The 17,506-nt window shown below is 42.9% G+C and overlaps 1 protein-coding gene across 2 annotated transcripts in view; it reads left to right on the forward strand.

Moving 5' to 3' along the window:
• adcy9 (adenylate cyclase 9) overlaps positions 1–17,506 on the forward strand; it is a 34,015-nt gene that overhangs the window by 14,084 nt on the left and 2,425 nt on the right. The window contains exons 2-10 of one of the 2 annotated variants that reach the window (XM_039790917.1): positions 6,929–7,128; positions 7,522–7,624; positions 8,116–8,395; positions 9,101–9,203; positions 10,982–11,199; positions 12,153–12,312; positions 15,075–15,223; positions 15,907–15,936; positions 17,061–17,346. In XM_039790917.1, the coding sequence (XP_039646851.1) occupies positions 6,929–7,128; positions 7,522–7,624; positions 8,116–8,395; positions 9,101–9,203; positions 10,982–11,199; positions 12,153–12,312; positions 15,075–15,223; positions 15,907–15,936; positions 17,061–17,346 (1,529 nt within the window). The remainder of the gene's footprint in view (positions 1–6,928; positions 7,129–7,521; positions 7,625–8,115; positions 8,396–9,100; positions 9,204–10,981; positions 11,200–12,152; positions 12,313–15,074; positions 15,224–15,906; positions 15,937–17,060; positions 17,347–17,506) is intronic. The other variant, XM_039790979.1, reaches the window with a different exon arrangement.

The raw sequence follows: 17,506 nt of genomic DNA on the forward strand, positions 1-17,506 counted from the left end.
ACCCTACTCTACCCCAGGGATGATGTGACAAAGGTCTAGGAAGTCTGAACCCCTTAGGCTGCCAACAGAGGATTTATTAAATCCCCAAAGTATGGTTTTCAAAAAAGAGATAAAGAGAAAAGAGAAAAAACGAAAGGGAGGAAGAAGAGGGAGCGAGTGAGGAACTCCCTGGACTAAAATGATTGCCCAAAAGAGGGAAGGGAGGAGGGATGCATAGATTGGAGGGAGGAATGGGAGCGTATTTGAAGGAGGATCGTGCGAGAGCCTCATCCCTCGGTTCCATCAGCGTGTCCAAATATGGAAGCATCTGCAATTGCACTAGGCATGTTCTCAAGACCCGCCACTGACCAGGGAGAAAACTGGAGGGAGGAGGAGGAGGAGGGGTGGGGGGGGGGTAGAAAAAAAAGAGGCCGGTGAGAGAAGGTTTAAGTGAAAGGAAGATGGCTGAAAAATGAGAATGTGACAACAGAGATAAGACAGACTAGCTAGATATAAAGATAGGTAGCAAGAAGCTGCCTGAGATCTAAGGTTTGGCAAAACAAAAGAGGAATAGATCGAGAGATAGTTGAGTAGAAGTTGGACAGTGGGAAGGCCAAGTCTGCGAAAAAGGAAGACAAGTTAAAGTCTATTTTTTTTAGTGCAGGAGTTGTTTATTGTCTGACTGTTCCAAGCAGCAAGATGAAAGTGAAGAATGAGAGAGGTTAGATGAAGCTCAAAACGCTAAGGGGAAGTTAAGCCACTGCCTTCCTTTTCCAGTTTTGAGGTTGACTTAAGTCACTTTGATGTTTTATTAGTTTAAGTAAATGTGTGTTAAGTGTCTCTCTTTGTCTCTCTGTCTCTCAATTTCACACACATTTTCACCTTTATGTGTGTGGGACCAGAGGGGAGCTGGCAACCTTTGGGTTTACTATGCAAGGTTGTGATCATGTGCTTGGAAGCCGCCATAAGGTCAAAGGTTATTTGTCAGGAAGTGCAGAGTCCGGATTGGGACAGCCCTGTGGGGATTGTCTGATTGCTTTAGTCTAAAATATTCACCCAGACACTCTCACAGGGGAACTGCTGAGCTGAACCTGGGGCGTGTGTGTGTGTATGTGTGTGTGTGTGTGCGTGCGTGCGTGCGTTTTTTTAATTTAAAAATGTGTGAGTTTGCACACAAGATTTTTAGAGCAGTGGTTCTTAACCTTTTTGAGTCCCAACCCCCCAGAATATTGAGGTTGGTGTTTGACCCATCACAGACCCATCACAGTCTCCCATCTTTAGATACTTTTTACAATAATATGATATAGGCTAGAGGAAAGCAGCAAATCCATGCATTTGAGAAGCTGCAAGCAACAAAGAGACGACTCGGGAAATGATTTAAATGTTTATGGTCAATAATTATCAAAATTGGTTAAGGATAATTTTCTGTAGTTTGATTAGTTTACCAGATGTTTCAGTAGTGCAATGTGTTTGAATCTGTATGCATGGCTGTGGTAGTGAGTTAGGAGTGTGTTCATAGGAGAGTCAATTTCTGATGTGTGTGTGTGTCTATGGTGTGTCTGGTCTTCGGGTGTACATGTGGAATGTAACGACTCAACTACGCTTCCTCTCCATTCATCCTTCTATTCATTCATTCATTCATTCACATGTCGTGTATAAACCCTTTACATTTGGACTTGTGGAAGTGACTAGTGCATGTGCTGTGTATGTGTATGTGTTTGCATGATGTTGGTGATTTCAATAAAGGAGAATATGTGGGGCAAAGGGGATCACATTGCAGTGCACTACCTTGGATGAGTAATATTTGCGGTAAAGGTGTGTGTGTGTGTGTGTGTGTGTGTGTGTGTGTGTGTGTGTGTGTGTATGTGTGTATGTGTGTTCATTCGGATATATCACCATCCAATATGTCTCAGACAGGCAGATGCTGCATATTTCCAGGAAATGGTGCATTCATTGTGTATAAAGGGCTATGTCCACTTTGATGGTGTGGGTTGTATGTGCACTCTACATACCTACCCACACACATGAACAACCAAATTAATCTCGACATTGTACAGTTGTTGTGCACTTGGAAGTGTATGCAACTTTTCAAATAAACACAATAAATAGAGACATTAACAATGGACACACTTATTTTTTAAATATTCTACAGATTACTGTAGTTGTTGACTAATGCACTTATTGATTAGCCTGGCTCCGCCCTGCCCTCCTACGCACTTCCGCTCAATTTTCATTTTCCTTCAGTGGGTTTGCGTTGTATACTTGGGTTTTCTCCGGCCAAATCTTTACCGGTCCAATCAGCGAACAGAGGGAGTGGTTGAGAACGATGACGTTGAGGTCGTGCGCTAGTTTGAGTTGTAGTTCCGTAATGGCGGCGGAGAAAGATGCGAGCAAAGCCATTCGGTCCGTTGTGGCAACGCTGCCGAATATCCAGAAGTTAAAGCCTGAGCAAGAACAATCTTTGCTGAGTTTTGTTGGTGGCCATAATGTTGTGGCCCTCCGCCCCACGCGGTTCGGGACAAGTTTGATTTTCCAGCTCGCTCCGTCAGTGGTGAAGGAGTTAGCTAAGGCGAACACGAACGCTAGCGATGTTAAGCCGACGTCACAACCAAACGTTAGCGATTGGTTATGGCAGATCCAGAGTGGCTCTGGGCAGATCCAATAGTTTTAAACTTCAACAGAGTACCCGTCTTCAAGGAAGTTAACACTTGTCAATGGAGAGTGGCCAGACTCTCTGTACAAATGAAATGTACCAGAGTCTGGTATGACCAGGCTACTTATTGATGCCTGGGTGACAAATTAAATGACTAATTAACTAATGATGATAACAAATGCAAATGTGAATGTAGATACTTTGACATGGGGCTCACTGAATTGTCTCATTAGTATGAAAATGATGTGTGTAATTTGCGAAGTTCTTCGCAGGCACCAGATATCAACCAATTTAACACATGTGGGCGATTCTGGACTGAGCTCATTGTATTGATTAGCACAAATTAAATCAGCCTTAAGACCTTTCCCACACAGAGTGTGTGTGTGTGTGTGTGTGTGTGTGTGTGTGTGTGTGTGTGTGTGTGTGTGTGTGTGTGTGTGTGTGTGTGTGTGTGTGTGTGTGTGTGTGTGGTGAGTGTGTACATCTACAGGTGTCTCTGTGTTCAGTAAATGTGGAATAGAATTTGTATCTTGACCCAAAAAACAACTGGACCTGTGCCCCAACAGACCGTAAAGAAATTAGACTTGAATGGAACCAACCTTAGAATCAAGTGATCAAACTGTGCCGCCGCTTCCGATTCAATTTGATCCCTCATAGTGGCTCCGAACCAGTTGAAATAACCTGTCATTAAAAATGAATTAGCTCTTAACTTGCACATTTAAAATATTATTCTCTTATTCTCGTTCACATCAGCGTTAAAGGAGATCTACTGTTTTCAGTCATTTAAAGCTGCAGTGGGTAGAATGCAAAAAAAACGCCAGAATTTGAATTAGAATGAGACCTCTTCCTGCAGCTCTCCCTCTCCCCTCTTTGTTGCACAGGCAATGCATGCACAGAACAGCCAATAAGAACGCTCTTATTCTCTGAAATGACCTATGATTGACCAAAGTCTCCCGTGACGGCTAGATTTTCTGAAGCCAAGATTAGGTGCAGAAGTCCAGTTTTCTCTCAGACCACTTGAATTACAATTGGCTGAAAGATGACTATGGAATATTTGCCTAACAACGGCAAAAATAAAGTGCCCACCACAGCACTTTCTGTGGCAGCAATTTATGTATAGAGTGTAACAGTATAAAAAATGTATAAGAAAACCACTGGCTTACTCTGGGAAAAAAAATCACACCTAAGTCAGTAATTTTCCATTTCCATGTAATTTCTCATGTTGTCACACGTAGTTTAGGTTGTGTTGGCTCCACAAGTCTGCCAGATAAGATTTTAATAGGTGTACATACTGTATGGGCATTTCTTTTTCTGGTTGTGTGTGTGTGTGTGTGTGTGTGTGTGTGTGTGTGTGTGTGTGTGTGTGTGTGTGTGTGTGTGTGTGTGTGTGTGTGTGTGTGTGTGTGTGTGTGTGTGTGTGTGTGTGTGAATTCTAGTTGTTGTAGTAGCAGTCCTCAACTGAACCCTCGCTGCTCAAGCCAGCTGGTATGAATAAATCAATAAAAACCATTGAGCTGCATTGAGACTTTAGAGTACTGGTGTCAGTTTCTTTCACAGAGTGCTGCCTTTACAGTGCCTAGAAGAGATCAATACACACAGACACGCACGTACGCACACACGCACACACACACACACACACACACACACACACACACACACACACACACACACACACAAGACTAGTGTGTTTCAATGACTTTGGCTGCACAAACTCAGTAGTGAAGGATTAGCTCTGTTATGCAGTGGCACTTTATTGTCTAGAAAGTAGCTGGCACACACACATTAACCTGCTGTGCAGTGTAGTGTCAGTCGGTGCAGTGTCAGTCGGAAAACTAAAATTTTTCAGTGTCTATTATGTCAATCCTTTCCTTCACAAGTCAATGTCTGCTTTAATGTTTAGAGTAACCTGTTGATAAAGTTAGAAAGCTGAAATGGAAGTAGACAAGGAATGTGGGTTATGCGAGGCATGCTAAACTCAGTGATCTTCAAAGTACTCTCTAACTCATAAGCATTTTTGCTGTAATGAGTGTCTGTAGTCATTGTACGCCTCTACGTCTTAAAACATTACTGAATAAAGTTTTTTTTAATTCAGTACAGTACATCATTTGAGGTTCTTCTGTCACTTTAGCAGCCGATCGCAGCCAACTGCAAACTGTAAGATTTGTATGTTATGATAGAAGGTGCTGGCTGTGCAGATGACTGAGAGTGAGTTTTGTATTCACTAAGGACTCTTTACGTTAATTGTTGTCAGTGGCCTGGGCTTCATAGATTTTGTACCTTTGCTCCTGTGGGAGGTTTTACTTTTGTGTAAACTTTAATATCCTCCTAATGGGCCTTTTTTGTCACTATAGGAAATGCACATGTGTAATTAATAAAATGAATGATGTCTGAATTCCATTTAGCTGCGTCAGTTTCAGGGTCCTGGTATTGTTAATGCTGGATCACTGTCACACTGCCGTGGCTTACTCGGACACTTGAATAGAACAGAGCCATCTTTATTGTCATTACTACCACCTGTGCTTTTCTTAATCTGACAAGTCAAAATCTTGGTTGTGGAAAAGCCCTATGGAACACTAATTTTCAAAGTTTCCAACAAGACAAACATTACAAGAAAAGCTTATTTACTTCATATGTTATAACATGTACTGACTTTGTATTTTAAGACAATTTGAGGGTACCCAACTCTTGCTTCTGAGCTAATGGACGCCAGACAACAGCAGTGAACCTTTGTGTGTGCACGTGCATGTGTGTGGGTCGAGATCTCATAAATGGCCTTTGTTGCCTGCTTGGCAAAGGACTCAAACCCAGAGTTAGAGCTGTTGGCCTACAGGCTGAGAACGTCTGCCAAGTAGACACTGTCCCAGGGCACGGAACAAGAGACACAGTGCTTCCAGACTCCCAAGATAAGTTCATTGTTAGAAATGTATTCATAACTAATTTTATTTATGCAGACATGGAAGCAGAACAGAAAGCTGTGGTGGAACTCAGTCACGCTCCTTGGTTCCGCGCAGTGGTAACCTTAAACTCTGGTGTATCTTTTTGTTTTTGCATTTTACGGCAGATTAGCCCTGTATCCGTCAAACAGTCATACACCAAATCATAGAAATGATTGTAGCTTTAGTTCTGCCAGTAATGATCAATTTGACTTTTTTTAAGGCAAGTTCTTATTATATCTTAATCCAGGGCTGGACTGGGGTAAAACATCAGCCCTGGACTTTTGAGACCCAGACCAGCCCACCACAATCGGCCGGACACCCCCCTTGCACTCCCCTTCAACACATACCAGTACATACCAGCCCCTAATAATGCAAAGTTAGATGTTCTTTAGAGAGGGGCACCATCAACTATTTTAAAGGACAAAAAGAAAGTACAAGGTTAATTTATGTCCTACAGTTGCTCCTCCAGTCATCATGTGCTAACATGGTTAGCACCTTTAGCTATTTGAACAAAGAGGCCAGCTAGCCAAGTTTCTGTGTGTTTGGACAGGCTGATAGCAGGTGGCTGTGGGCCACCACGCTAATCCACTGTTTGTAGATTTCCTTGTTGGCCCTACACTAGTGTGAACATGGCCAGAGCTTTGGCCTGACGTGCAAACATAGTTGGTGAAACACACAGTATTGCATTACCACTTGCTTGTCAGTATGTGTACATCAGCTGATGATTGGCTGATGAGGGCATGTCTGCAACTAGCCACTATTTTTCACAAGTGAAAAATCTTTTCTCAAAAAATCACGAATGCCTGTAACTCAGAAGTTATGAGTGGCACTGTGTTGCTGTAAGATTTTAGTCACATCAACATCCAACAGTGTTTATTTCATAATGATATAAAATAAAGAAACGAGCTAATGTTAGCATCTTTGAAACTATAACCAGCATGTTAGGTATTTGTACTTCATAATTTACTTAAATAACGTAACAAAATTACAATCACACAATCAATTGTCCTGTAGATTGACTTGTTGTTTCAGCATCGGATTAGTTTATGCAGATGTAACATGGAGCAATCCTCACATTACAGGATTTGTTACCCAGGAAATGTTTGGTATAGACACATTACCCATTACTTTGTGGTGGTCCAGCCTCTTGTGTTGTTAAAAGCATTGCGTTCTCCGTGTTACCATCAATAATGATGCTTTTTAGGAACATATGACTTTTAGGAAATTTTTTGTGTGCTGCAGTTCTTTTCTTTTTTCCCACCATCACTTAAAGTCAAACCAAGAAAATTATGAAAATCATGATCATTGATCATAAAGTTCTAAACAGGGTGTATTTTTGTTTGTTTGTGCTTTTCCTCAGGGCTGAAAACCTACCTGATCTCAGGGAGGAAGTTGGAGCTTGATGTGCAATGTGGCTGTTCTCAGGTGGGACTGCCAGGCGGAGATTTTGTTGGGGTCAGCCTGTCCTCCTGTCCTCAGCCCCGCACACCGGACCTCATCCCAGGGGGAGCACAGGCTGCTGAGCCCCTACTGCCTCACCAACCTCCAGACAGGATCAGGGTAAGTCAGAAAAAAAACTAAAAGTTGAGGGTGGAACTTAAGAGATGGCTACCTCTACTGTTAATTCTGTGATGGTTTCCATTTCCCCCCCAAAAAAAGATAACTGTTGCATTATTTCACACTTTGTGGCTGAAAACACAGCTATATATTTTAAATTAGTGTTCACTTTTTTCTGTTTGCACCTTTTGCATGACTACACACCAAGGTATTTCGGCTAAAAAATCTGATTAATAATAATTTACAGTGAATGAGTCTTACTTACTATGAGGAAACAATATCACAGTGGCCACAGTGGCCACACTCAAACTAACTCCTATCTAAGTGTATCTCAAATTGCTTCTGTGTGGTATGTTATAATTTGTCAACCTCTCCACTGTCCTTTTGTCTCTCTAGCCTCCCTGTGTGTCCCGTAGTGTGGTCTTGTCTCCGGGGACAGAGCAGGGTGATGATGTGGCCGTGCTGAACGGCTGCCAGGAGGAGCACAAGACCAGCAGTGTGGCACGCACGCACGCACGCACGCACGCACGCACGCACGCACGACGCACACACACACACACACACACACACACACACACACACACACACACACACACACACACACACACACACACACACACACACACACACACTTAAGAGACCAGTGTGTTTCAACGACTTTGACTGCACAAACTCAGTAGTGAAGGATTAGGGCTGTTATGCAGTGGCAGCTTTTGTCTAGTAGCAGTTGACACTCAGCCACACACACACATTAACCTGCTGTACAGCGTGTCTGTCGGAAAACTACAATTATGTCAATACTTTCCTTCACAATTCAAGGTCTGTTTTAGAGTTTAGAGCAAGCTGTTGATAAAGTACATTTGTCAAGCTCCCCTTTAAGCATTTCACACAATCATGCTCTTTTTTCCCCCTCTCTTTGTGACCTTTTTCTTTGTTCTTCTGAATCTTGTCCCTCTCTTCTTCTTTGTCTTCTTCACCTTTTCCTCCCGATCCAGTTCATCCCAGGTCACAGCCCCAGAGCAGCCAACGGTCTCCTGAGTCCCCCGCTGGAGGACCCGGTGCGAGCCAGCCAGAGCTCCCTGTGCGACATGCTCCAGGAGAAAGAGAAGAAGACTAGCACTAGCACGGGGACCGGCACCAGTCTTGGCATGGCTGGAGGCACAGGGGCATCAGGCACGGGAATGGACCACTCCGCCCTGATCCAGCTGCGTGCCAAAAACTTCAGAGAAAAGAGCGACGTCCACTTTGTGGATGTTATCAGGGAGGACAGGTAAGAGGATGAAGGTAGAATTTATGAACTGATAGTGTGATAGAGTGAGTAGCAGTAAAGGAATCCATTTGTTCATGAATAAGATCTCATGTTTATATATTTTAACTTTCTAAATAAGTAAGCATTAATTATATGACTATAAACCTCTTTACATAATTGTCATCCTTTTAAGATATGTATCTACTGACACCAGTTGCCAGTCTATCACAAGGATAAAACATAGCATGTTACATGTCTTCAGAGTGTGTCAGGAAACACACATGAACACAGTGACAACCACGCAAACTCCACATACAGTAGAAAGGCCCCAGTATGCTCTTAAAAGTAGAATGTTTGCCACAGTTATTGTCATAACATAAGTTGATAAATCTACATTCAGAGGCCATAGAATAGGCTGCACCAGAATACGATTGCTGTGTTCAGATCTGCCCATACAGACAGGCAACGCAGGGTTAAAAACGTCTTAAAAACAAGGTACACAAGACACAAAATGGTTGAAAATTCCCTGATGGAGAGGATTCAGTCTGCAAAATGTTAACATCAACTCAAAGTAGAGTAGATGGGAAAACGAAATTCAGAAGTAAATACATTGGCAATTTTGGTGTGTTTTGTTATCGAAGGTTTAGTTTTTTTCAGAAATATTAGATTTTCGAAGGAAAAACATATGACTTGATATATTTGGTTTGGTTTCTCTGTGGTTCACAGTCTGATGAAGGACTACTTTTTCAAGCCACCCATCAACAAGATCAGCCTCAATTTCCTAGAGAGACCTCTGGAAAGGGTTTTTCGCAGCAGCTACAAGGAGGAGGTACACACACACACACGCACGCACGTACGCACACACGCACGCACGCATGCACGCACAAGCACACAGCAAAGGACTTAAGTGCTCAAAGAAAATAAAGAGATTTGAACATCTGCAATTGGGTGAACAGTTTGCTGATGAAGATACTGTGAAATGATCAAAAGCTCCAGAACTTTCTAAACTGGCAAAATGGTAATTAAACTCCAGAAACATCAAATCAAAGAATAAGTAAACAAGACAACTTTGAAATGTCGATAGTCTGCGCTACGGACAGATTTTGACCAGTACCAAAAAAATACTAAAGTTTGATGCCTGTACCTTTTTGCAGTATGTAAACAAGTGACTAGTATCTCATTACTGAATGTGTGTAAACCTTAGTCCCAATATCCCAAAACATGATGGCAAAATTTTTGCATCCCATTGTGACACCTGCCCTCCCTTCATTGTTACCACATTGTTATATACTATACTATATAATACTTCCATCTTGGCAGAGAAACATTGCTGGTTACGCAATAACAAAATCACTCAATCTGTCACACACACACACACACACACACACACACACACACACACACACACACACACACACACACACACACACACACACACACACACACACACACACACACACACAGGACTAGTTCCACTTGGCCTGCATTGACCTCTCAGCCTTGCAGCCCCCTGCTGTTACACCAGTGTTACTACAGAGCTTACACACTGACATTCAACCTCTAAGTTAACTTCATGCAAATCTACAGTGATACTCATTGATTATTAGTCTTTGTACTTGTTCTGGCTGTGGCTTTCTGGCTAAGCTGTGAAATGAAAACTCTTGATAATGAGTAGCTTTGCATTTGTTTCAAAATTTCTGGTTATATTTGAATTTCTTTTCTTTTCTTTTTATTTGTGTTGTAGTTTAGAAGATAGCTTTCACTGTGGATTTGCCTAATTATGTATTTCAGGTTATATTTGATAAATGGTTTGTTTTACTTATGTTTACTCGACAAGATGGTCACAGCCACCTTTCATCACTTCTTTACTATGGTAGCATTATAACTTAATGTAATATTTTACTCTTTCAAAAGCAGTATACACACAAGGGTTTATAGTGTAGGCATTGGACATTTATAATATTCAGTATTTAAGCAATGAAATCAGTTTTTAAATTAAGCAGTTATCTCTTAAGTAGACACTCAAATAATGGTACAAAACCTGTGTATGCGCAGTGTAAGGTGCAGGCATGATTTCTCTAAAATATTTGAGCCACTGCTTCTTCTTAAGGCCGTTTTATGGTTGTGTGTAGAATCGACGGCGTACCCCCGCAGACCCCTCTGCGTCTATGCCGGACCCTACGCTGTAGCCTGACGTGCACCTCTCGAAAAAATGTAACTACACGTTGCAGCGTCACTCGGCCATTGCTTGGTAGCGTTGCATTTCCCCTGACTCATTTCCTGGTTCTCCTTCTCCCTAAACAACGTGAAATCAAGGAGAGGGTTCACTTTTCCTGCTACAGATTTCCCACCGTGATCAGAAAACACAGGGGAGACACTTTGTTTCTCTCACTAGGACTCTAGAGTCGGTATTCGCTCCGAAGCTAAACGCCGTCACTCTCTCACTTCTCCCTCGCTCTATCACCCACTCCCACACACACACACACGCCGGCTCGACGCACAAGTATAAACATCAGGCCACTTACGTAGGCTACGGCGAAAGCTCTGCGTGGAGCCTCCGCACAACTGTAAAACGAGCTTTAGTTTCACATCACTGTTCCCCTCCAGGTGAAGAACCAGGTGCAAGTGCAGACATTTGCGAGCTCCACCTTCAGCTCCTTCCTGGATGTTCTCCTCAGCTGTTTTGTCTTCTTGGCCCTGACACTGGCCTGCTTCCTTCCACCTCTGGTGAGCCCGGGAACCGTGGGCCCTCCAGCTCCTGCTGCCCTGGCCCTCGCTCCCCTGGCGGGCCTGTTGGAGCTGGCCTCCCTGGTACTGTCCATACGGTAAGGAGGCTGTGTGTTTAAGAACAATGAAAACACATTACATAAGATAATACATTCATGGCCCCAGAGCTTGACCATTTTTGTAATACAAAATGACAAGGAGTCTGTGTTTTCCTCAGATATTTTTTTTTTCCTGGCAGGATGGAAAAGCCTCTGAAATGTAATTTAGGCTGTTGTTGTCAGTGCTGTGCCATCAGGGCCCTATAATATCTAAGTGTTTGTTTACCAATTGACTGCTGTAGTGCTTTCTTGGATTAAAAGCCTGCATCTCTTGGGCCTCAGTGGTTAAAAACCACCGATAGACCGTCCCACAGCACCACAACTCTCCCCTGAAACTAAAACAAATGCTTTTCTGTGGTGGTTGGCTCCCACACCACAATGGATTAACTTCCCAGGTCAGATATGTCTGGCTCATGTTAATTGTTTTGTGAGGGACCAGTATTGGCTCAGAAATTGGCACAATGACATCCTGGTACCGGGTAGAGTTCCAAACCAAAACACACCTGTCTACTTGGAGTTTCCAGTCTTTAAAGTGCTTAAGATGTGTTTTATGTATCTTGTGGTGTGTTTTTTTTTTGGGGGGGGTGTATGGATGCAGCTCTGTGGAGAACATATGGAAATTAATTTATTTTGAGTAAATGCCAATGTGAAAATGGGCAATACATCTTCATATTTTAGCTGGGACTTGGACAGCACAGTTGTGTTTTATTAATGTGTCTTAATAATGAGTGATGAAAGTCTGCTTCAGTTTTTCCCTGACGATGGAGAGAGAGAGAGAGAGAGAGTAATACGGGGAGAGTATTTCTTTTTTCCGTTTGGATTTTGTTCGGTCATGTTTTTTTTTTATGCTGATTTCATTGTAATTTAGAATGAACTGATTTTCTTTGGAGCTGTGCTGCTGGAAACGTCTCCTCCTAACAACCTGTCCTCTCCTCTCCTCTCCTCTCCTGCAGAATGGCCTTCTATTTGGAGGAGGTGATGAACTGTACCCGCTCCCTGCTCCTAGTGGTCTCTGGATGGGTCCCCCGTCACGTGATTGGGGCTGTGTTAGTCTCCCTCCCTGCCATTTCTGTCTTGTCCCACCTCACCTGCAGCGTCCAATTGCCCCTCCAGGTAAACATGTCTGTTGGTGGATCGGTAGAAAAAAAACTGGGAAACGACTGTGTGTGTGAAGAAAATACACTGTCCCGTAAGTGGGCACTCACAGCACTACTGGTGCTGCGCTACATCTGTCACTGCTTTTTACTTCTATTTACCAATATTGCTGCTCCCGCTTCTGCCAGCAATATTACTCAGGCTGCAATCACTGCCACCATTAGCATGCGCACTGCAGCTGATTATACTGCTACTGTCAGTGCTACTCTGCCTCGGCTGTTACAAGGGCTACTGCGGTCACGATTGCGGCGAGCGATTTTTAAGCTACATTGGTTTGCCCTCACTGATATCTCTAAGCCATAATAATCAGAGAGGATCCGGGCGGTTTGAAAACTGTGAAAGGAAAACTTCAGGTGGCTTCGCCTGTGGACTTTGGCACCAGAAATGCGCCAGACATTTCTTCTTCTCTGAGTCCATGTGAGAAGGTTGAGAGCTGCCATACTTTGCAGCGGTTTTTTTGTGCTGTTTTGAGTCTAGGCCAAATCCAGCTCTCTCTTTCCAGCTTTGAGCCAACGGCTGCTTGCAAGATGTTTTGCATTTTGATATCTTGTTTTTCAAGGATTTTCAACACCCCATTTCTCTATCCATTTCTCTCCTCACCCTGCTCTGTCTTTCCTTCCACTCGCTACATCTCTTCGGGGCATGCAGATCAAAGCCGTAGTCTCAGGGAGGGTTGTTAATTAGACACACAGTTTTCTGGACCTTCATGCCTTTGAAGATATACAGTGTTTGTGGGGGAGGGGGTGTAGGAAAAAAAAAAGATGTTATCCTGTCAATGTAATCATTAACAACCTGTGAATGTCACCAAAATACTAGTCTCCCATTGCCAGACATTCCTCCACAGCGCTGCGGAGGAGGGTCTGGCTAGTCCGCGCAGCATTCCGGGATGGGAGGAAAAACGTGCTCTGGTTTATTGGCATTTCTTTAAACCAATCACAATCGTCATGGGTGATTCTAAGCGGCGGACGCAGGTACGGTGCCGCTGCAAAATAGCCTCGGGAATGAGTTTTTTTTGGTGGAAGATGTGTACTTAGGGAGGCAAGTTCTGGAAATGAAATGGCTGTTGAGTGTGTGATAAGGATTTTCCTTAAAAAAAAGATAAGTATAATTTGATTGTTGGTTCTGGCTCGGAGGATTTTTTCCAGAATCGACCGGAGTTTAGAATGCCAACACAAAGAAATCGCGAGGTGAGGGACATCCAGCGGAAACCTCCAGCGGCACCGGAACTACTGTATCCCGTAAATGAAACGTCGTAGATATAGACCAACATACTACTACTACTGCTGTCTCTATGTGTGTTTGCTTGAATAGATCCATGGATATTTATTAATATCAAATCAGCATGTTATACCAGAATTTCTGGTATAACATGCTGATTTGATATGAAAATATGTTCTTCTTCCCCTTTTCTGACCTTGAAAAAATCTTTCAAAACTATTATTTGCAATACAATATGCTCTGACTTAGTTTATATTTGATTTCACAATACATGTAGAGAAAAGACAAAAGCAAAACGTGGTATAGTGTGGCCGGGTTGGGTCAGTGCATAGAGTAGGCACACATATACTGAGAAGTTTATGCCTTGATGCAGAGGTCCAGGGTTTGAATCCAACCTGTTACGATTTCCTTTCTCCCCTTTCTTACCTAGCTGTCGTATCAAAGAAAGGTGGAAAAGCCCCAAAAAATGATCTTACAAAAAAAAGCAAACGTGGTATTTTAGAAAAAGAACTAATTGGAGATTATCTTGCCGACAATTTCCACCGGATGCGTCTGCGCTGCATTCCGGGCGCGTGGCGTGCTCCGCGAACAATCGCTGCCATTCAAGTCAATGCTTGAAATTCTACCAGCTGCGCCACGGCGTGTCCCAGAAGCATGCGTGAAGCGGCTCGCTAAAGATACGCACCAGGTCTATTTTCACTCGAGCCGCGGGGCGGTCAGACAGCCAGGCAGGCAGTGAAACAGCGAGACTATCCAGTCAATTTACCAAAACACACACCCCAATATTGTATACGTCTCCTCTCCAACACCACAGACAACGAGAGATTAATCTTCGAGGTGGAAAAACACAATACGACATCACAGATCCTTTTTAACAGGACGACGCCAAGAGAAGAGAAGGCATGGAGTTAAATTACATGAGTGCTTGGAGTGGAAGGTAGATACTAGCTTAATAAACATGCGATTGTTCTGTAAAGTACTTGTAGAGACAATAAAATCTGCGAGTCAGGGAGCAAGACGCTCCGCTTCTGAGACGCTCCCGGTGTGGTATGGCGCGTGGTGGAGGACGGAACAAAACCAGAACGCAGCACAATCGCCCGCAGTGGAAAATGGCTGTTCATTAGTACAACTATTATTTCAAACATATTGTACAATACAATAACAATTTGATTTACAAAAAAAAAACATCCTTTAACACAACTTTTAGGCTACATTTTGCTAAACCACAAGTGGTTAAAAAAAAACATTCAGGTAAAGACACATCCAGCACCAACACTGTTGATGCCAGCTAAAGTTTCAACAATGTACCAGTATTACACCACCACACCACAGTTGGATCAGGAATAAACTCAACCCTTCATTTATTTATTTATTAACTCTCCTATTTAACACACACAGGTGCCTCACAAGCTGAACTGTATTGTGTTTGTTCTGTTTTGCTTCCACACTATAGTCCTCCGTTGCTTTCTTAAGTCACTTTAATGACTAGCCCTTTTCTCCAGGTGACCATGTTCTTGTGCTGTGCCACCATCCTGGCCATCATCCAGTATTGTAACTTCTGTCAGCTAAGTTTTTGGATGCGCTCAGTCCTGGCCACTGCAACAGGGGTCGCCCTGCTGCTGTTTCTGTACAGCCCCTTGCACAGGTACAGGTGAGCATTTGTTATTTGCACGCATACACAAATACCAAAATGCAAATATACGGTACACACACGCAAGTCAACAGATACACGTGCTGTATAAATATACACAGACATACATAGTTATACTGTCCACGGTATGCACTTAATGTGGCATCTCACATTAACTTCAACTGAAAGACTTGTAATCCAGTCTGAGCTCTATTAATTTAATTCAAGTGAATTATGCAGTCACTGATCATGGTGCAGTAGTATAAAATGCATGTGCATCTAAGAAATCACTGTTGGTCAAAGTAGTAAGTTATAAGCATCATGTAAGTGAAAGCTAGGAATTAGGACCACAATGTGAAAACACTAATTTACAACTTTGTGTTTTGTGTATATAAAACATGTATATATGTGTATATATATTTACTGTATACAATCCTCAACCACCTCAGTCTTTGATAGCCTCAAGTTTTATTTATACAAATAGGTAATTATTCTCAAACATTAAACAGTAACTAAGCTAGTTGTTTTGGTACTACATACCTATATATTTACCTGATCTCAGCAAGTAAAGAGGATTTAAAATGATCTTATATATGTTCGCTCATGTGTGTGTGTGTGTGTTGTGTGTGTTATTGCATGTGTGTGTGTGTGCGCACGTGACTGGCCCCTTTCTCCTGACTGACACCACTCTTGTCATCTTTCAGCTCCGGTAATAACAGCTCGCCAGTTCATGGGTGAGTGTCTCCGTGGAAACAGCAGAGTTTGATGTATGAGTGACATTTGAAGGGTCAACATGGGCGACAGCTCTCTTTTATATTTGTCATAACTACAGCTCTCTCTGGCTTTTACTCAGTCTCATGCTTTTCCTGCTCTTTGCTCTTTTCTTTCACCTATCCTCCGCTCTCTCTTCCTCTGTCTCTCCCTTTGTGCACCAGTGGTAATGGCTGCTAAATGTCACTAGTGGTGGAAATGACTCATGAGTATTGGGTGTGATTTATTGAGGCAAGTGGATGAATCTGCCTGATGAAGTTGAACATTGGAGTAAAATTGCAAGAATAACCCTAAGCTCATTCATTTCGAGGAACTGACAAATTTATTAAGGCTGCACTGGAAATATCCCCTATCATCGGACAAAAAATTGTGCCACGAAATGCCAGTTGAAACACCAGTAGCTGTTTTTTTTTTAAGTCTTTAAAGGTCCGATGACATGGTGCTCTTTGGATGCTTTTATATAGACCTTAGTGGTCCCCTAATACTGTATCTGAAGTCTCTTTACCGAAAGTCAGCCTTGGTGCAGAATTACAGCCACTAGAGCCAGTCCCACAATGAGCTTTCCTTAGGATGTGCCATTTCTGTGTCTGAAGCTATTGAGGAGGAGAGAGGAAGGGGGTGGGGGTGTGGCCTTGACCAACTGCCACTTTTCTCGTTTGAAAGCCATGATGTCTCTCTCTCATGGGTTGGCCAAATTCTCTGGGCGGGCAAAGCTGAGAAAGGGGAGGTAACCTCGCTTGTTATGAACTCATAAAAGGCAAGATTCCAGAACGGCTCATCTGAGCTTTCATTTTCTCAAAGGCAGAGCAGGATACTCAGGGCTCGGTTTACACCTATCGCCATTTCAAGCCAATTGGGGACCATAGGCAGGCTGGGGGAACTCATATTAATGTTAAAAAACCTCATAAAGTGACATTTTCATGCCATGGGACCTTTAAGTGTGTGGTGGATTCTCTAGCCTCCATTTCATCTCTCCTCTTAATCCTGTTAATCAATGTCCTGTTCTGCTATGCCTTTGATCGCCATTCCTATGTTTAGCTTGAACCAGTCTTACTCTTCTTCTGTTTTTTTTTTTTTCTCCGCTCAGACTGAACATCTCCACATCCAGTGATGGTGGTTCAGCGTTAGACACTCTTGGCCCTGAACCTCCCCCGCAACCTCTTGACCTTCTGATCCCAGAGGCTGTCCTGGCCTTCTTTCTGCTACTTCTCCTGGTCTGGTTCCTCAACCGGGAGTTCGAGGTCAGCTACCGTCTCCATTACCATGGCAATGTAGAGGCTGACAAACACCGCTCCAAGATCCAGACGATGCGAGACCAGGCTGAGTGGTTACTGGGCAACATCATCCCCATCCATGTCGCTGACCAGCTGAAGGTTTTTGTAGTTGTTGAAACTAAAATATAATACTTAATGATGAAGGTTATTAGAACAATGCTTAACAGATATACATTTTTTTACTAGTTTTGTAATCCAGAACACACGATTTGAAGGAATTCCAAAAAATACATTCTTCTTATTTTTTCCGTGAATAAAG

The sequence above is a fragment of the Perca fluviatilis genome, chromosome 1 (genome assembly GCF_010015445.1).
Source record: "Perca fluviatilis chromosome 1, GENO_Pfluv_1.0, whole genome shotgun sequence".
Lineage (NCBI taxonomy): Eukaryota > Metazoa > Chordata > Actinopteri > Perciformes > Percidae > Perca > Perca fluviatilis.